At 41.4% G+C, this 21,648-nt stretch overlaps 1 protein-coding gene across 4 annotated transcripts in view; it reads right to left on the reverse strand.

The window, feature by feature from the left end:
- Positions 1–14,700, reverse strand: part of AMOTL1 (angiomotin like 1) — a 142,063-nt gene extending 127,363 nt beyond the window's left edge. For 2 of the 4 annotated variants that reach the window (XM_057507099.1, XM_057507102.1), the window contains exon 1: positions 14,477–14,700. In XM_057507099.1, coding sequence (XP_057363082.1) covers positions 14,477–14,693 — 217 coding nt within the window. In that variant the 5' untranslated portion in view covers positions 14,694–14,700. The remainder of the gene's footprint in view (positions 1–14,476) is intronic. The other 2 variants (XM_057507100.1, XM_036923319.2) reach the window with 1 other exon arrangement.
- Between the last annotated feature and the right edge of the window lie 6,948 nt (positions 14,701–21,648).

Here is a 21,648-nt window from a genome sequence, read left to right on the forward strand (position 1 = left end):
GAAGAAAACAAAAAGAACAACTGAGCCACCCTGTGTGGTTGAACACTGGAAATTATGGGATACTGGGATGCTATGGACACAAAACTGATATTTAATAAATATTGGTTGACTGAATGGATGAATAAATGATAAGTGGGTAAGGATCCTTATTAGATACCATTAAGACATTAGATACTTCCTCCTGGGGATCATTGGAATATTTTGATCAAGGAGTGACGTGATCAGACTGGTGCTGATATTATATAATACATATATTATAAAAATATGATTACGGATAGTAGATACCATGAAGCTCATAAAGGAGGCCTGTCTATCCTGAGAGAGGGGTGTGAGGCCAAATGGACCTTTGGACTTAAGTCTCCCAGAAAACCAGAACTCTCCTGAAACTGACACATCCTCTCCTCTTTTTGGAGATGCCTCTAGAGTGAGCCATCCGTCAGGTGACTGAGCCAGGAACGTGTCCCCCCCTTGACTGATTGATTACATCTCATGTACAGTCAATCACCGAGCTTTGTCCACTCTAACTCTCAAATGTCTCAAGAATGCATCTGCTCGTGTCCGTTTTCACTGCCTCAGCCTTAATTCAGCCACTGTCATCTCTCAGTGAGATACCGCAACAGCTTCCACGGGCCCCTGATTTCCTTTCCTCCAACCCATTCTCCACGCTTTGTTGTAGTAACATTTTTAAAGCACAAGTTCAATCATGTCAGTCCTTGACCAAAATACTCCAGTGATTCCCAGGAGAAAGTCTGGACACCTTTACATGGCAGGTGAGGCCCACCTATAGCTAAGTATTTACAGTCCCTGAATAAGCTCCGCTCTTGGGTCTTTGCATATTTAGCCATTCCTAGAGCTCTTCCTGCTTCGCCTTGCTAACCTCATCTCATCTTAGGCTCAGTCATGTGTCCCCACAGACTTGCCTGTGTTTACCCCATTACAGTACACATCACACTGTGCTGTAATCATCTGTCCATATGTCAGTAGGATTTAGTTGTATCACTAGCATTTATACAGTGGCAGTCACAAACTAAGCACTCAATATATATTTGTTGAATGAACACAAGAGTGAGTGGTGGCATGTGGCAAAGGCACATCTCAGCTTAGTGTGTCCCTTTGGAAAGTGTTCCTCACCCACCTCATCTGCTGCTTTGGCAATTTCTCCACCTAGGAACTGCACCATGTCTGCCTCTGCTTCCTGGCCCCGTTCTGACCTTCTCACCCAGTCTAACTGGCTGAGAGTCTCCCAGTTAACTCTCCCACTTCAGTTTGTATGTTGACTCCTCTGCCAGCATGCCTCTGGCACCCCCGCCCCTCATACACCTGCCTCCCTCTGCAAGCATGGGGTGAGACTTCTGACTGTCCACAGGAGACACCTGCCGACCTGATGCAGGCAAGTCACACCTAGACCTCTAGTCAACACATCTGCGCTCATTCCTGGCAGTGGGGCCTGATCTAGGTATACAGATTCAGAAGAACCCTGGCCACTCTTTGACTCTGCTTTGCTGCTGTGATATAGCTCTGTCTGTAGAGAAGAACTAATGAACCATAAAGGCCATGTTTGGGGAATCAGATGGCATTTTCCATCATTCAGGTATTTAAGCAACCAAGGGTTCTAAGGAATATGAACATGTGCTCAACAAACAGGTCTACCCACTTCTAACTCATACTATAATCAAGATATACATAAATGTCTGTATATATACTGATGTATGAAATTAATTCATTCATTCATTTGATAACTATCTACATGGTGTCTCCTAAGTACTAGTCATTGTGCTAAATGCTGGGAATGAAAAAGAATAAATATTGCCCTTCATTCAAGGAGTTTCAAGCTTGTAGGGAAGACAAATATCTGGACATAATCATTGCAGAAAAATATACTAAGTGCAAGCAGAGGCATGTACAAGGTAAACCAAGGATCTGCAAAGAATAGAATCTGGAAGTTGGAATAGATCTTAGAGCCACCAGTGATGCATTAGTTTGCTTATGTGTGACTCTAGTATATGCCTTAAATACTACCAGCAAGAAGGAGCTCATTCTCTCCCCAGGCAGTGCATTATATTTGTAAACACATCTGCCAAACAACTTGTTTTTAAATTCTCAACAAAATATTGATATTCGCCAACAATCCTCAGTGCTGCTGAGGTACTCTAGGACCCCCTGCTCCTTGTTCTGTTCTTCAAAGGCCGCTTGAAGACAAGTACTCTTCTAGGAATATCAGGATTGTGCTCCAGTTCTGAGGCTCTCCAAGCCTTGCAACTGTGTACCTTTCAGTGGGTCAGGAATCATCCATCTTAGTTATGGGCAGAGGGGGTAAATCTATCTTGTCACACCCAGAAAACAAAACAAACAACTAAACTGAAGCAGAAGAGGGAAGCGCTCACACAGAGGGATTTTTCTTCTCAACCAGGAATTCTAGCCAAGATCTCAATTATCCAGTATCTGGGGGTCTTGGTGAGTTTGGGATGCTGTGACAAAGTACTGCAGATTGGATGGCTTATAAACAGAGCTTTATTTCTTACAGTTCTTAAGGCAGGAAGGCTGAGATGAGGACACCAGCATGGTGGGGTTCTGGCGAGAACTCTCCTTAGGTTGCTGACTGCTGACTTCCTGTTGCATGTTCACATGGCAGAGGAGAATAGGGAGCTGCCTAGGGTCCCTTTTATAAGGGCACTAATCTCATTCATGAGGGCTCACCCTCCTGACCTAATTACCTGCTGAAGTCCCCACCTTCTGATACCATCACATTGGGGGTTAGGACTTCAACATATGCATTTTGAGGGAACACAAACATTCAGTTCCATTTGCACAAGGTGCAGCCTGTTAGCAGCTAACAGAAAAATCCAATCATTGGCGACCTCATAGACCAAAGTAGATTAAAAGTGCAGTTTTCTCTCGGGCTGCCCCAGGAGTTTGGCTCTGATGAGTTTCAATTACCAAACATGGAAGGTTCTTTTCCTTCCATCTCTAAATAAAACCAAGCACAGAGTACACATCTGGGCTCTTAATATTCAAGTGATAAAATTCAGCTGTGCTTCCAACACAAGACCCTTAAGCTTCGTTGGAAGAGAAGAGTGGAATGCTCTAAGTATCCACTTAGAAGTCTAATTCCTCTTCATATGAATAAAAAGTAAGAAATGCTGGAGGCATAGTCTTCCTCTGTCTGAAATAGCCAATGTTTAGAAAGTTGACATGATTCTTCTGGGCTTGTTTGTTTCCAAGTATTCTTACTCACTTTGTAAAATTGGAAAATTCGAGTAACTTAAAAACCATTATTTCAGGTTGGCTTATCCAACTGGGCAGGGTATTTGTGAAGCCACACTGGACTTTCTTGATGTTAATATTTTAAGTGCTCCAGTAAATAATTTATGTTACTACTCTCTAAGGAGCTGTGGCAACTAGCATATTTTTAGGAAACCTAATGAAGTTATAAAATTATGAGGTCCTTTGCAGAACTCTGTTACTCAGGGTTTTCATCTCTAAAATCAGTGCATTGAGATCAAACTCAAGAAGTCCCCTCCACCATGAACCTCCCCAGGCAGAGTTATTCTCTTCTTCCTTTGTGCTTCTGAGAACTTTTTACATTCCATTAAGCTGACATTTGTCCATTAGATGATAATACTCTTTTTACAAGATGGTGATTGTCCCCATTAGAAGGTAGGCTCCTTAGGACAAAGTCATGTCCTATCCACCCATCCATTCCCACTGTTTGCACAATGCCTGGTCAAACTTGGGGTCAGGCAATGCTTGGTGGATAAATGAGACTGACATACCTGCAGCCAAGAAATTCAAATGAGTCTATACTGGCAAACTGGTCACATAACTCAGGGTTAAATCAGCAATTGTAACAAAAGACCTGTCACCATCCTCTGCCACCCAGGCAGTGCAATGCCCAAATACACACTGATGTAGGAAAGAGGAAGAAAAATAAATATTTCAAGAAAACTGGGTTCTCACCTGGCTTGGGATCATTTCTTAACGAGTGACTCTGGACAAATCAGTTCATCTCCCTGGACCTCTGTTTTTCTACTTTGTGAAATCGGGCTCATAAAGTCCATTATTCCTTCTTTAACAGAGTTATGTGAAAATCCTACATCAACTGGAGAATCATCAGAACAGTACATAAATGCAGTACATAAGTAGCACTGTTATCATTCAGCAAATTTACATATAAATATCATGTGCTACACAACACTGAATTCCAACCCCCGACTTGGAAGGTGAAATAGCACATGGAAGGCAGTATGAATATAATGCATAAGAGCAAGGACTCTGGGACAGATCTAGGTTTAAATTTCAGGTTCATCATTTCCCAGCAATGATCTGTGTGCAAGGTATAGAACATTGTTGAGCCTAATTTTTCCATCTGTAATCCGGGATCATCCCACATGCTTTGTGAGGGTTTTGAAAGGATTATATGAGAAGTATAGATCAGTATGACAGATTTTTCCTTAGCATGTTGGCTTAAATTTCAGCAGTTTCATGGCCCGTTGAGGACTATCTTCCAGTTGAATACTCACTGAGGACTGACTTAGCGCTCAGCCTGGACAGGTTAATCGTGGTGCATGTTCTATCCACTGCCCCCTTCTAAGGGAGACTGCCTTACCCACGCCTTCTCTCCACATTACCAAAGCAGATTTATGCATTCACTTCTCCCATTCTCTCTCTGGCTCAGGTGACCAGAGGTGGGCACATAACTCCATGAACTACTCAGTCCACCTCTGTAATCACCCAGTGTGGAAAACCTCACCCAAACTGGGATAAACCATTGTGGAGAAAGCTGGACCAATCAGATCCTCAGTCAGGAATATGGAAGCACAATCAGTCAGCTGATGAGGAAAAACATCAGAAGACACATACAAGAATCAGAGAGAGCTGCAGCAATACTAGGTTTCCAGTCAGTCCTTGGGCTTCTTCAGTTTCCTCTTTGATCTGTTTCCCAGACCAGTCTCCCAAAAGCCATTTCATTTTAACAAAGCAATTCTCCAGATGAAAGAATTTTGAAAGCCTCTGATGGGAAGGTCTTCCAGTAACCCTGGCTCCTGGAGCTTTGCTGGAATCTTCTGGTACTGAGGCAGGTGATTGTGGGATGCAGGCAGATGGAGTTCAGGGTCCTTGTATGTTTCACGGCCCTCCTAAGTTTCACCGCCCTTGCATGTCTCAAAAAAAGCTCCAATCAAACTCAGCCATTCAGCAGTATACTTGGTCAGAAAGACCTCAGTTCTGATTGGTTGTCCATATGCAAATTAAGCATTGTACTTTCAGCCAATCAGGAGTGAGTTGTGATGTCATTAGTTCAATTCTCTATTAGATCCCTGGGGCAGAACTTCCTCCTTTCAGAAAGCTATACTAACCCTAGACACTGCCCCCTTAACATCATCCTTCCTTGGAGCCCCTTCTGAGTAGCAGGAGCCCTTTCCTTTTCACTCTTCATTAAAAGAGCTTTGCTGCTTGCTCCCTAATCTTGTCTGCTGACTTCATTCTTTGTGGCCTCTGAGACACTATCCTGGGAGAAACAGCATGGCAGCCAGTGACAGTACCAACCCCCTTTTGGGCTCCTGAAGCACACCTGTTTTGCTGTTTCTGGTTTTCATGAGATTCCTGTATCTCTTATGGTCACGATTAGTTTGCAAGAATTCCTTATGTGTTGAGGAAACCTGAATGAGTCTATAGCTTTCACCAAGAATGCCTACCACAGAGATGGATGCTTTCACACACATTCAAGCAAAGCTCTTTTCCACCAGTCCCCTCTGGACTTTTTTGCATACAGTCTCATGCCAACACTTAGCCTTACAGAGAAGTGATGGATTACTTTGGGCTGCATTCCTAAGTAATTATGCTCTGAAAAGACCTCATCACAGTGGCCTTTTGGGGATCCTTTTAAGCCTCACATCATCTACAGAAGTGGTTCTCAACTTTGACTGCACATTGGAACCACCTGGGGTACTTTTAAAATATGCCAATGCCCAGGCCCTCTCACAGACCTATGAAATCAGAATCTCTGGGGGCAGTTCCTTGATCATCTGTATTTCTTTAATGATCCCCAAGCAATCCTATTTGTGCAGCCACAATTTTATGCAGACACTGATATACAGAATATGCCCTCATTCAGGCATCAGTTTGGGACACAGAAAATCATTATTTTTTAATTATAAAAGAAATGAATATTTACTTTTTAAAGGGTGCATAAAAAGTAAGGAATGATCCAAAGTGGAAAGAAAGTTTCGCTCATCAAAGCCCAACAGTCCCATCCCCTAGAGCTAATTATCCCAGTTTCTTGTGTGCCCTTCCAAAAATTTGCTGTGCAAAAAAATATATGTATGTGTGTACATACATGTATTTAGGTACATACATTTATATATACAAACTTATGTGTATATATAATTGTGTGTACATGTGCATATATATACACACATACATACATGCACATACACACACACACATTTGTCTTTCCTGTGGCTGACTTTTTCTCCTTCTTATATATCTTAATTATTCACCTAGAAACTTTTGATAAAGAAAAATAATGGCAGGGTTTGAGAGGGTACTTACTTTCCCAGATAACACAACAAATTATAAAGCTAAAGTAATTAAAACAGTGTGATCTTGTTGCTGGAATAAATTTTTTGTTCAAATAAAATTAAAAAGTTAAAAAACATCAATGAAATTGATTTGGCATATAAAATTTGACATTTCAAGTCAGTGGGGAAAGGATAGACTGTTCAGCAAATAGTATTAGGTTAATTGGATGTTTTTAAAGGTGGATTCCTAAATCACAGTATATATAAAAATAAATTTAAGATGAATAAAAAATTTAAACAGTAAAAGCAAATCGCTAGGTGTGTTAGAGGAACTAATTTTATTCTGAGTGGGAAAAACTTCACTAACATGAAATCTAAAAGTCATAAAATATAGACAGACTGGACTACATAAAATTTAAAACTTCTCTAAAAAGAAAGACACAGTAAAGAAGAGTAAAATATAAATGAGTAAGTGGATTACAATATTTATAATATGTATTAAAAAGATTAATATCCATACTATAAAAAAGTTTTATACGCCAAAAAGAAAATGACAATCAACAGAAACACAGGCAAGGCTATGAACCAACAGTTAACAGATAAACATGAACTAGAAACATATGAAAATGTTCAATTTCAATACTCAGAGTATGCAGATTAAAACAACGTTGACTTGTTTTTTATTCATCATGTCAAAAGTTTTTTAAAAATTGATTAAAAGCAAGAGATGGTGACTTTTTTCAAGAAATGGGTAGTCTCACACTTTGGTAGAAGAATTGATACAGTTTTTTAAATTAGCAAGTTGGCATTTTCTCTAATATAAAATTCATATGTCCTTTGACCTAACAATTTCATTTCTGAGTGTCTATCCTACAGAATATAATTGCAAGACAAGTGCACAAAGATATATATAATGCAGCATTCCTTCTAGTAGAAAAGGGAAACACTTGAATTCTCCTTAATAAATAGTAAGGAATAGTTAGATTGTAAATCCTATGTTGTCATTAAAATAAATAAGCTGGTTCTGTAAGAAGTGACATAGAAAGTCATGACAGTAATGTGAATTGTAAAAAGCCAGGTGCATAGCAATTTATAAATAAGATCTAATTTGTGTGAAAGACAGGCACACACGCACACACATTCTAAGCACATAAGAGGAAGGGCTAGAAGGAATAGCACATTTTTAGAGATACTTCTAGAGAAAGAAGAAAGATCTTAAGCTTGAGAATAAGATGAGGCTTTGAGGAAAATATTTATCCAACATCATATACTTCATATATTTTCTATATTTTTTACAATACATATTTATTAATTTTTAAGTTCTTTAAACAATAAAAAAGTTTTCTAAATTTGTGCTTCTTAAATTGGAAAATTGTCTTCCTTTCTTATGTTTATCAGCCATTTGTATTTCTTTCCTCCTGAACATCCTATTTGTGTACTTTACCCATTTTTACTCAGTCTCTTTTTTCTTGTTGAATGTACTATTTAAATTTTAAGAAAAGTGTTTCTTGCTGTTACATAGATGTTGCAAATGTTTTTTTTCTATTTTTCATTTGCATTTTGATTTCATTTATGCTTTTCATTATACATTTTCATCTACATGATTCATTAATATCATATGCAATTACATGTATCGGTTTTCTGTACAGATTTTGAGTTTGGTGTTTTGCTTAAAAAGGTCTTTCTTTCTTCAAGATTATCAGATAATCTACCTATTTAAAAATTATTTTTATTGTTTAATATTAATATATGTTTTTATTTTCTGGAACTTATTTAGAGCTCGGGATCCAGCTTTATTTTCCTTTCCAAATGGCAGTCAGTTCTCCCTACCCCACTAGGCTGAAATGTGACTTTGCAGTGTTTGTTGAATCTATTTATGGATTCTTTATGCTTCTCCATTGATCTCTCTACTGTTGTATCAGTATTTTAACACTAACACAGAGAGAATCATTCTACCTGAGGTATGGTTTGCTATATAGTTTATGATATAGTAATCTAGATGGTGTGATGTTGTCAGAAGGGTAGGCACATGGATCAATGTAATAGAGTGGAAAAACCCAGAGATGTAATCATACAAAACCACCCAATTGATTTTTGAAAGGTTCAAAGCCAATTCAGTGAAGGAGAGATAGCTTATTAAACAATCTGTGCTAGAGAAACTAGACATACACAGGCAAAAAGAAAAAAAAGTTTATCTCAACTAAAACCTGATGCCTTATATAAAAATTATAATTATCTAACATGGATTATGGAATTAAATGTAAAACTACAAAGCTTTTAGAAAAAAGAGGAGAAAATCTTTGAGAATTAAGACTAGACAAAAGTTCTTTACACTAAAAGAATGATTCATAAAAAGAAATATTGATAAATTGGACTCCATCCAAATAAAAAACTTTTGCTCTGTGGAAGATCCTATTTAGAGAATAAAGTAAAAATTTACAGAGTGGGAGAAAATATTTGTAAAATACATATCTGAAAAAGGACATGTATTTAGAATATGTAAAGAACTCACAAAACAGTAAAAAACAATCCAATTAGAAAATGGTCAAAAGACATTAATAAACATTTCACTGAAGATCATATACAGATGGCAAATAAGCACATGAAAAGATATTCAACCACTAGCCATTAGAGAAATGCAAATTAAAATCACAATGAGATATCACTATCTACCTATCAGAATGGCTAAAATAAAAAATACTGATAACACAAATGCTGATAAGGATGCAGAGAAACTCCATTACTTATGTATTGCTGGTGGTGATGCAAAAGGTTATGGCCTCTCTGGAAAACAGTCTGACAGTTCATTTTAAAACTAGAAATGGACTTACCATAAGACCCAGACACTACACTGTCAGGCATTTATTCCAGAGAAATGGCAATTTGTGTTCATGTAGAATCTTGCACAGAAATACTCATAGCAGATTTGTAATAGCTCTAACTGGAAATTACCCAGATGTTCTCCAATAGGTAAATGAGTAAATGATTAAACACACTGTGGTACATCCATACTATGGAATACTACTCAGCAATAAAAAATCAACTATTTATATGTACAACAACCTGGATGGATTTTAAGGAACTTATGCTGAACAGAAAAGTTAATCTCATGTATGCGAATACTGAATGATTCCAGTTATAAAACACTTCTGAAATAAAGTTATATAGACAGACAACTGATTAATGCTTTCAAAGGATTAGGGATGGGAGACAGTGGATACAGAAGGGCAGTGTTAGAGAACCTTGTGGTGATGATATAGTTTGCATCCTGACTGTGGTGGTATGACCTTAACATGGTAGAGATTGGATTGCATACAATTATGCACACACAAGTTCATGTATAACTGATAAAATATGAATAAGGTCTATGGATTGTACCATGGTAAATGAACTAGTTTTGATATCATATTATTGTTATGCAACATGTCAACAATGGGGGAGGTTGGGTGAAGCAGACACACACTTGTGAATCTATAAATATTTTGTAATTAAAGTTTTTTAAAAACAAATGAATCTGCTATTCTTTAGCAGTCAGAATGTTTGCATTATTCTTTGTTTAAAAAATCCACATGCCTAGACCAACCACAGATTAAATGAGACAAGTCTGCCTAACATCAGTTCATAAATTAAAGTTTGAGTAGCTCTTATTCACAAAGTATAAATAAAACAGGGGAACTTAGTGCTCACAAGCACCATGTTATTCTTCACCCTGACTGTCCTAACCAAATGATGGCATCCATAAACCAGTAAACCTGACATTTCTGGAGCACTGTGGGCTCAGGATCTCTGCAAAAGCCACCCGGCTTCAATTACTCTGAAATAGAATTTTAAGGACAATAATATGGACACTGAGCCACTCAACTGCCCGCTACATAATAGATGGTTAAGAAGAGTACTCACAGGAAATGAGAAAACAGGGTCTTAGTTCATATTGCCTAAGAGACAAGAGAAATAATGCACAGTTATGCTTTTTAAGTGTTGGAAATATATTTAGGGGACCATAAAATTAAAAATTGACAGTGGAATAATTATTTCAGAATATCGATATTCGGTCTGCTTTAAGTTTTATTGAACACTTGTGTTGGGCACCTGTAGGGTGACTGACTGACTGAAGCTCTGGGCTTGCCAGGGAGCCTGTGGCTTTTGAACTTATGACAATAGTACCACCAGTATGACTCTTATACTACCACTACTACTACTGTTAACTGCTGTTCATTCCGCACGATGTGTTAGGCCTTGTGCTGAGCACTCTACAAATATCTCATTTCATCTTCACAAGAACTTTGTGCGATGGCATTTGTTATCCAGATTTTAAAGATGAAGGAACTGAGATGAGAGATGTCAAGATACCTCTCAAGGTCAGCCACCTAGAAAATGTCAGAATTCACCTCTGAGCTCAAGTCGTCTGATTTTAAACTTCATCCTCTAACGACAAATCCATGCGTCGTCCCTAAGGCTTATTTTCAATCCTTCTCTCTGGCTGCTCTTTTCTCGGGGTCTCAGTTGCTTTCCACCAGACCTCAGGGGTCTGGACATTTCCTTGACTGCAGGTTTCGTCTGCTCTACCTGCTTCCCATAGCAGATTCCACGTGGAGGATGGAACAGAGCCTAAGAGCCGGTGAGGGCTATCTTCCCCAAGAGCTTTGTGTGACGAGTTAAGTAAGTGATGGGAGCAGATAATGAGAGAGGAGTGTGTGTTTGTGTGTGTGAGAGAGAGAAAGAGAATTTCTTTTTCATTGATTGAGTTATAAGGGTAAAACTTATCATTAAAGTAATTGAGTCTCTTTCTCAGGCCCTTCAGATTTCTTTATTCTTTCACACCCCATTGGTAGCTTAACCTGGGGTGGCTTCTGTGTAAACAAGACGGCCACCGTGTTCCAGCTCTCTGGGTCTGGGCTGAGCTGAGCTGTTCTCACTCAAGGTCTCTCATACATCAGATAGAGGCTGGGTCCCTGGGTCATCTGAAGGCTTCCTTCCTGGAGCCTGAATCTGAAAGGCAGGAAAACCTGGGCCTGGCTGGACTTCTCTCCATGTAGCCCCCCACCCAGCTAGCTTTGTCACAGCATGGTGGTTGCAGAGTAGCTGACTGTCATGCACTGGGGCTGGCTTGTACCAACTTGTAAGAGCGGCATATCTCTTTCCAACCCACACTCAGTGCTCTCACTCGGGTAGGTTGAAATCAGCCATGGTAGGGAGGAGTATTTTTACCATGGTAAGTGGCAAACGCTACAAATCAGGAGGCCTCCCTCTGCCCCCCCAAGAGCCATTTTACCAGCTCATGACTTTACACAGTGACTGGCCTCCCCGAAAGTGAGTGGCCAAGAAACCCAGGGGGAAGCTGCAAAGCTGCTGAGAAGCTAGCCAAAAATATCCCTGAATGGCACTGTCTTCCAGTGTATTGATCAAAGAAGTCCCTAAGGCGAGCCCTGGTTTAGGAGGAGGAGAATGATCATCCACGTCTCAGGGAAGAGTTGCAAAGAAATTGTATGGCATAGGACCTGGCACGCAGTAGGGATTCAATTACTGCTTGATGAATGAATGAGTGAGTAAAGTCACTTAAACACTCATCTGTGAGCCCTTAAATCACTCTAACAGTATAAAGCCTTCTGGGAAGTTTTAATTCAGCGTCAGAAAGGCCAGCGATTTTCAGGTCCCCGAAGAACCTGAATCTAAAACTGCTTGGCATAGATCTATTTACACTTGCCGGCAGGTTTTCGCAGACCGGTTTACTCAAGCCCTCCCTGCCATGTACTCAAATAGTACTGTGCACCTGACAATTGCAAAATGCTTGCTTTACAGTTGTTTTTTTTGCTATTCAGGTTTGCACTACCTCCCTAAGTAAACTGCAGATTCCTTGACAGAGTTCTCATGTATTTCTTTGCCATTCCTCCTTCCTATCAGGCCAAAACCAGGTAATCATACACACACACATGAATACTTATAAGATACATGATAGTTAAGATTATAAACTTTGAAAGGGATGCAGGAATCCGTACTTGTTGTTTCAGATCCTTCCATAAAAGTTCTCATTTAGCTCTTACATTCACCCAGGGCAATAAGCATTATTATCATTTACATTTCACAGTTGAGGAAAACGAATCTCAAGAAGGTTTTCTGATTTGGTCAAGGCCACAGTAGGAAGTGGAGGAGCTGGGATTCCGACGCGGACCTGCGCTGTCCCAAGGCCTGAGCTTTATACAGCCACCAGGCTGTCTTCCGACTGAAATATCATCCCCCACCTTCCCCTGTTCTCTCTGCCTCCTCTTTGTAGTATCCACAAAAGTCATAAAAATGCTAATGCTTCTAAAGCCCAGAGAGGGTAATAAGTGTTTCAAGTTCTGCTCTGATTTTAAAAATGTCCTTTAAAAGCTTAGCAAGACAAGAAGCTGGAAGTGTCTTACACTAACGAGGAGGGGAGTGCACCTGGTAGCACGGAGGTCAGCTAAGGGGCTGTTGCAGTAATTCAGGCAGAGAGTGTTGGTGGGTTGGACCCAGGTCGTGGTGTGAGATGAAGAGACGTGGAAAATTTTCAAGGATATTCAGAAAACCAAATCACGTGATTAGTGATTGGATCGTGCAGGTGTTGATCAGTCATTGTGGAATCCTCCCTCCAGCTGCACCGGGCAGGTAAGACTGGAGAGAGAAAGCCTGCATGGGTGGTTTCTGTCTTCCTCCAAGAAGACAATAAAAGGCTTAAACATGGAAAATAGCCATGGAAGTGGGAAAATGGGTGAACTCGAGAGACAGTAATGGATTTGAGGCAGAATATGCTGGATGTGTTGTCAAATTAGATGTGGAGATGTGAGGACAAAGGAGGGGTCACGGATGAAGCCCAGAAATCTTTCATGGCCAACCTGGCACTTTTTCATGAGCTAGAGGACACAGAATGGGGAGCAGGTTTCAGGTAAGGATGAATTCTGGACGAGCCAAGTTTGAGGTGAACGTGTAAGCAGGCACTGGCAGCCAGTGTGTAACTGCATTTAACACAAAACCAGCGTCTCCTATATAAATGAGGTTCTTTGCTCTGTTCAGAGGTCACAGGTGAATGCACAGGATGCTGCTAGTTGGCAGGATGCTGCGTCGAGTAACAAAGGGCTCTACAATCTTAGGGTTTTCACTTCACAGTGCCTCAACTTGCTCTCCAAAAGTCACTTATCACCGCATAGGCACCTCTGAAACACCCAGATGTCTTTTTCGATATTTCCAAAGCTAATGAGAGCTGTATGAGTCAATCAGCAACAGTGACCCATGTAACTCATAGGAAGTGTTGCAGGGAGATTTCAGCGGTCCCTAGGACCACGGGACTGCCTGCACACACACGCACCAAATCCCAGGCTCATTTCCTTAGAACTTGTGTGGACAGGCAGTAAGACATGTTTGCACACTTCTGCCCCACAGAGCAGCACAGCCATTGTTTACACAAGGTCCCTGCATGTCAGGACAGGGAGCTGGGCCCCTTTGTCTCCTGCCACACTCTGAGAAAGAAGGGAAGCGTTCAAGCCAGCAAATGAGCAAATGAAGGCTCTCCAGAGAGCTGCTGCTTTTCTGCACATCAATTTTTATCACGAGATCCTAGAAGAATTCCACCCCAAATGCTAAGCTAATCGTTCGGAAGGCAAAGTGTGTAGGACAGCCCCAATCCAGAGGAGACTACTGGTAGCTGCTTCACCAATGTGCTCGCTATGCAACTATTAGGATAGGCACCTGAAGCAAGCCCGGATTTGATGTCCATGCCCACCGGGAGCACCCTCACTGAGCCCCGAGGTGGCGGGGCTCGGCTCACCCAGCCCAGGGCCCACCAGTCCAGCAGGTGGACACCAGCTGCCTGGGAACCAGCCAACCCCCTCCCCCAATCGGGTGTCCCTTGACCTGACTCCAACTGTACCTAGAGGTGACCTCTAGGCCCCCTCAGAGCAAGCTTTCCTGAATGCAAACCTACTAAATAAGAGCTTCCTTACCTGAGAGAAGGTCCTGGTGACCAACAGTGGGAAAAACACCAAGTTCTAGCAGAAGTGACAGAGACTTACAGGGCAGATCTGTTGGTTTTAAAAGCAGGAAGGTGACTTCATCTCTGGTGCCGTGGAGTTTAAAAGAGCAACGCGTGCTCCCTGGCTGAGCCAACTGTGCCTCCCCAGCAGTGACTCCATCCAAATCAGGCAGTCGCTGCCCAGACATGCGCAGCCTTCAGAAGGTGAATCGCTGGAATCTGACCAGCCCTGTTGTTTGCAAAGAGCTTCAGAAAGTCCTGACCACCAATCGCCTGAACTGGCACTGGGGGTTGGGAAACACATACTTACTTGCCTGAGTCATTTCATTATCGCTCAAGAATTCACCTGTCTGGAAAATAGCATTTTAGAGAAAGAAAACAGATATTTAAACTTCTGAGAGGTAAAAATTCTTGGGGAAGGAGGGAAGAGAGAAGCAGCAAAGATATTTCAGTCAGGAGGAGGGGCAGTAAGAAGCTGGTGAGTTTGTAAGCATACAAAGGTGACAAAGAGGTGACCGTCTGGACGAAAGTATTCAGGAGAGCAGAGGGGATGAGCCACTGGAGAGAATGAAAGTGTGACAGCCCTTCTAATGAAGGCAACAGAGTTTTTTTATTTTCATTGAATACGGTACCACCCAAGCAATTTGGCATCATTTGTAACAATATATCAGCTCAAAACATGCCCACATTCCACCAAGATTTTGGAAAAGAGACGTTTAAGTTAAGGAATTTTCTCTTTTGTATGTTAAAGGTGAGGCTGGACCAATCAAATCTGTAACCTGGGATTCAAGGTCATGTCAAGCTACCCAGTAAGCCAGGCACCTCTCCTTGATGCCACATACTTGGTCTAAACTCTGGGCAAGACTTAGGGCTGTGGCACCAGGGCCAGGAATGGTAATGCGTGTGACCTCCACTGGAAGTGGGCAGAGGGTCGAGCTCAGCAGCCCACTGACCTTTCTCTCACTCCTCTACTTCAGGAGAGTGTGAGGTAACTTTGGGTCACTAGGCATGGGCCTAGTTTCTTGCTAAACTATTTTGAGGCTTTGGAGAACTTCTTGTGTCCAGAGACGGTAAAACAAGCAAAAAAATCTCTTTCTGCTTAGATAGAGGTATTCAGGCCCACCATTAGAAAGGGGTTTTTGAACCCAGAGATTTAAGAAATGTCAACATGGCTTATAAAAGGAATGCGAGTCTTCAATGTTAGGACCAAAAAAAAGAGCATTTTTATTTGGTTTACCACACAATCCTCCAAATATATACTATTCTTATAGATAGTAGCACACAGTAGGCATTCAGTAGATAGAGAGTAAATGGTGTCAGACAGCCCCTTCCTATCCCAGATTAGCTCTTATGTTTAGGTCTGTGGTCCACAATAAATTGAATTTGTAGATAGTATGATTTAGGACAAAATTAATTTGCTTGCATATATGTAGTTATTTCAACACCATTGGTTGAAAAGACTTGCCTTTCCCAATTGGGCTGCTCTGACACCTTTGCCAAAAAAATAAAGCAAATGTATAAGTGTGGGTCTATTTCTGGACTCTATTCTATGCTGTCAGTCCATCTGTTGATCCTTGTCAGTACCACACTGTCTTGACTACTGTAGCTTTAGTCTTGAGGTCATGTAAGTGTAAGTCTACAACTCTGACTTTTTTTCTCAAGACTTTAAATTCTAACGTCTTTGCTTTTCTATAGGTATTTAGAATCAGTTTGTCAAATTTGGCTAAAATGCATAGTAGGATTATAACTAGGATTGTGATGAATCCCTAGATCAATTTGGTAATTATGACCTTAACAACACTGGAGTCTTTCAATCCATTAACTTGGGATAGCTCTTCATTTATTTATACCTTCAATTTCTCTCAGAATTGTTTTGTTGATTTTCTTTTTGTCATTGATTTTCAGCAGTTTCACTATGATATGCCTAAATTTTATTTTTGTTTTGTTTGTTTTGATATTAATTTATCTTGTATGTATCAAAGTTTTTAGAGTCTATAGATATTTCTTTTACCAAATTTATGAACTTTTCACCCATTACTTATTGAAATACTTTTTTGTGTCCTTTCTCTTTCTCCTCTCTTTCTGGGACCTCAATTATATATATCTTAGACCTTTCAATATTGTTGCAAAGATCTGTGAATCTCTGTACATCCATTAAATCTCTGTGCCTCAGTTTGGATAATTTCTGTTGATCTAGCTCCTAGCTCACTAACTTTTTCTTCTTTCATCTTCCTTGTACTCTTAAGCACACTCACTGGTTTCTTATTTTAGGTATATATTTTTTTCAGTTCTTACATTTTCACTGGATTCTATTTTATAGTTTCTATTTATCTGCTAGCATTTTCTTTATTTTCATTCCTTATGAACATATTTTCTTTTATCTACTAGAGCATAGTTATAATAACTTCTTTAAAATTCTCATCTGCTGATTCCATCATCTAAGCCATCTCAGATCTCCACTGATCATCTTTTCTCTTTAAAATGAGTCATATTCCTGTTTTTTTGTATGTTGAATAATTTTGGAGTGTGTCTGGTCATTATGAATGATATATTGTAGAAAACCTGGGTTCTGTTATGTTTTTCTGATGTCTGTCAACTGTTTTTTATTCAGGTCTTTAAAGTGGCTGAATTCAAATTGCAAAAGCTAATCTCCCCTGTAGGAGCTGGAATTTCAGTTCAGCTCTTTTAGCTGTAGCCTGGTTCCTTCAAGTCCACCTCTAGCGTGTGTGGTTCAGGAGACCGCCAGAGATCTGGACACAGTTTACCCATAGAGCTGAGGCTTTCCCACCTGCCCTGCATAAAACAGACAGGGCCCTGTTCTTAGGTTAAAAGCTGTAAGTCAAGAAACTCACCCCATGCCCTTCTCTTCTTCCAGTGGTTCAGTCTCCTCTGGTTTCTTCCTGCTTTTGTTCTCTCTCTAGTACCTTGAACTAGCTGTTCTTATATTTTCCCCAGAGTTTATGGCTGTGATCTATAAGAGGTGGGCTCCAATAGGAGCTAGTTGGCTCTAGTAGAGGGTCTCAATTGCCTTTGGGTCACCTAGTCTACCTTCAACGAGATAATTCATAGTTGTCTCCTGGGATACTACATATGTTTCATTTCAAACACCACCTTGGATTGATTGGTACTGTTGAAAAGCATACTGAGCTTCAGAGAAAAGGTTGACATAATCGAAAGCAATGTTTGCCTTGGACACAGGAGGGGGAGTATAAGCCAGATATTGGCAATTTCTGTTATGCTCATTGACAAAACAATGTGTAATACTCAGAAGTTTTTCCTTCTAAAACTGAAGTCATAATACTGTGTTTACTTGTTTGTCAGTTAATCTTCTCCATTAGCTGTAAGGTTCATGAGAGTGAGGTGTTGTGCTTGTGATATTCACTTTTATACGTCCAATGTGTATCATGTGGAATACACAATAAATATTTGTTGAATGAGTGAGGATAGTATCTGATTAGGACTCCACCTGGTCCAAGTTACCATCAGTGATCTATCTCTGAAAAAGTAGATAATTTAGGAATATCCAATTCATTTTAATTTATTTTTAGTTTTACTTTTTAAAATGATATAACCAATATGAAGAAACAAATAGAGAATGCAGATTAGCAAAAGTAAAATAAATCAAATCACTTCATTTTTTTCCCTCCCAGACATAATCATTATTATGATTTTTTCACATAGCGTTTTGTTATCCTTCAAATTTTTATTCTCAACTTTGGGTGCATATTAGAATTATCTGAGCAGCTTTGAAAAGTCTGTTCATGCCACACCCTAAACCCATTAAATCACATTCTCAGGGATTGGGACCCAGGTTTAGTTTTTTTTTTTTAATCCCAAGATGATGCCAATTTGCAGTCAAGAGGACCTAAAGATGCCCCAGCCGGGACTCAATGTTTTTTTCTGTCTCTACATGATATAGTCCTAGCCTTCCAGGAGAGTTCAAAGGAGGCAGGATTTGAAGCATTTCGACATGAAACAGTTAGAAATCAAAAGGACAGCAAACATACACAGTCACATGCTAAATTGCACAGAAGCTGCGAATTAAGTGTGCCCAGGCAGATGCCCCTCATGCAGGCAGGGGCGGCTCCTCATGCTTCCTATGGTGGAACCTTGCCAGTTACCTTGAGGGGGTCTCCCCCATCTCTAAAGGTTTGGAGAAAGGGCACAGTTACTTGCTAGAATGAGAGACGAGGCTGGTTCTACTACTCCCTTCTTTGAAAACTTCTGCTTTGTAGAACCCAAAGTCCCCAGTTCCCAGCCTCTGCCCTGTCTTTCTGGGAAGGCTGTTTTAATTCTGTCCTGACTTTCAGGATTTGAGAAGACCACCCTCAACCAGAGAATCTTCTGTGGAAATGCTCCATTGCTGACCAGGTGGCCTGCCTGTCTGGTGTGCAACCGAGGCGAGTTGGTATCCCCTGGTATCACATCACCACCACTGTATTTCTCCAGTTGCCCCAGAGGAACTGATCAGCAACAAAGCACACAGTCTAGTTCTTGACCCAGGCCGCACAACAGAAGCCTCCAGGAGATTGTAAAATACCTATTCTCAGGCCCTGCCCCATAACAATGAACACAGAACCTCTGGGTGACAGTGCCCAAGCAATGGTATTTTCTTCAAGGCTCCCAGGAAATTAGAAGAGGTGAGAAGTATCAGTGAAGTAACTTGGTGGTCCGTCCTCATGGCTTGTGGGTGGATTTGAAACCTCCCTTCTTGCTATTCTTGGAGGCAACATAGAGGAAAGTAACAGGCCTTGTGTTAAACCAGCCAGGGTTTGAATCCCTGCTTTGCTACCGGCATTGCATGACATTGGCTAAGTTACTGAACATCTCTGACATTCCATTTAGCTAGCAAGGAAGAGGCAAAATAATAGAACCTACTACTGAGACTCAGTGACACACCATCTATAAAGCCAATAACTGGCACATAAATGTGTGCCTAATAAGCACCGACTCCCTTCCCTCCCTGCCTGAACTCAGCATCGCAGTGAAAGTGCTGGGTGACTCTGGCTTGGTTTTGTGCTTTCTCCTTGATCTGACCGTGGCCACAGCAGCCTGCATTTGCAGGCCTGGCCCCTGGATCTGGCATTCTGATCCCAGCTGCTGAACCCACTCCGCCTCTTCTTTCCTGCCTTGCAGGTTCTGGAGCCAGTTTCCACCACCTGTTTCAGTCGCTCAGCTCTAAGCCCCAGAGGGATGGTTTCTAAAAGTAACTGGTTCCCAAGTTGCTCCAGCAGAGTTTTAGCACTAGGAGGAGGCGGGGCTAATTTTAGACTTGTCCTGGATGAACATCTAAGAAATGACAAGGCCAGGCAAGCCCAACCTGGCCCCTTAGTATGTGAGCTGAAGTTTACAGAAAAAGGATGGGGAGGTTTTGCCACAGGGGTTGTGTGTCTGTATCATGCCAGGTACCTTATATGGAAATATAACCCATGAGACCATTTGCCTCAAAATCTATCTGGATTTGAGCCTCAGGTGCTGTGCTGAGTGGGAGTAACCAGAGCGTATCCCAGAGCTTTTGATATGCTAACGCTTGTACTGAGCGAGGACTGATTATTAGCCTGCATCTACCCTAGGGACAGGACCAGGCAGGTGTGAGCAAGGCCTGGGCTTGAGACCCCACAGGAAACAGGCTAATGAAAAGAAAAGACACAAGAGGTTATTGATTTATTTGTGTTTTAGAGAAACTGAGAAGGGAATACGAGCAGTGGTGGGACAGAAAGCCCTGGCTCAGAGAGCACCTAGAACAGGCCCGGCTCAGAGGAGACACTTAATCACCATTGGCCGAGTGTGTGGGGGTGGGCAAGAAGAGATGCTTTGGGAATGCCCGGTGGGTATCTTGTGCTTTGGAAGGAAGGGCAGCCAGCTCAGTGCAAACTGAGCTTCAAAGGACTGTCCAGGGTCCTACTGCGTCAGATGGGATTTGTGCTCCTATGTGCTCAGGGCCATAGACTAACAACAAAGAAGGGTTGAGGACCCCATAGAGTTAAGAGATAAACAAGATAAGGATGATAGTGAAAAGAGGTTTTGGAGCGAGTCAATTTAGTTTCCCCATTCCACTACCTAATGCTGTGGATTTTATGCAAATTACTCGACTACTCTGAGCCACGATTTCCCCCATATAATTATTCAACCAACACCAAAAAACTACTGACCATCTACTATATGTGACAGACACTTGGATGTTGTAGTGAACAGACAGGTTTACTGTCCATGTGCATTTAACAATCTGGTGGAGGAGGCAGATAAGAGAAAAGGACAAGATAAAGGAGGACAGTGCCAAGTGCTGTGAAGAAAGCCTCCAGGATAAAATGACAGAGGACAACTTGGGTAGGGCAAGCTTCTATGAGGATGTGTCACTGACCCTAAGCCCTGAATGGTGAGGAAGAGCCAGCTCTGCAGAAGAACATTCCAGGCAGAGGGAACAGCAAGAGCAAAGACCTCAAACATCAAAGAACTTGACAGGTCTGAGGATAGACAGGAGGCCAGCGTGGCTAGAGGACAGCAAGCCCAGAGGAGACGGGCTGAGGTAAGGTGAGAGGGGCAGTAGGCACAGGACCTCGAGAAGGAGTTGGGTTATGTGAGGGGAGACTGATTCCCCTCTCTTGGAGCGTGAGGACAGGCTGGGCAGGAGTCGATCCTACGGAGGACATACGTGAGGGGCAGACTCTGAGGGCAGCAAGGGAAAAGGAGCGTTTGCAAAGGGAATAGCACTGGGACCTGCGACCCTTAGAACACCACCCACATGCCAGCTGGGGCCAGATGGGTTGAGGTCCTCATAAGAGAAAAAACATTGGAAATCGAGTGTCCGACAGAACCTTTTTGACTGATGTGATTCAAAAATCTACTTCTGGGAAGAAATTGCACATTCCTGATAAAACGATTAACTCATCAAAATTTTCTGTTCGGCTTTAATGGGAATAAGCTTGGTTCTGAGAATCTAACCACCCAACCCCCTACCTGCTGACTGTCAGTCATTCCCTCTTAGTGTTTAGTCAATTGTTTAAACAATCAGTCTTTCTTTTCTTTTTGTATCTTGGTCTAATAATGATCTAGCCATTCTCTTTCCCTATGAAGTGTCCCTACCGAAAGTGAATCTTTGAACTGGCCGACTGGAAGCCTTTTCACTTCCAGCAAGATTGTAAT

Source organism: Manis pentadactyla, chromosome 9 (genome assembly GCF_030020395.1).
Source record: "Manis pentadactyla isolate mManPen7 chromosome 9, mManPen7.hap1, whole genome shotgun sequence".
In the NCBI taxonomy this organism is placed as follows: domain Eukaryota; kingdom Metazoa; phylum Chordata; class Mammalia; order Pholidota; family Manidae; genus Manis; species Manis pentadactyla.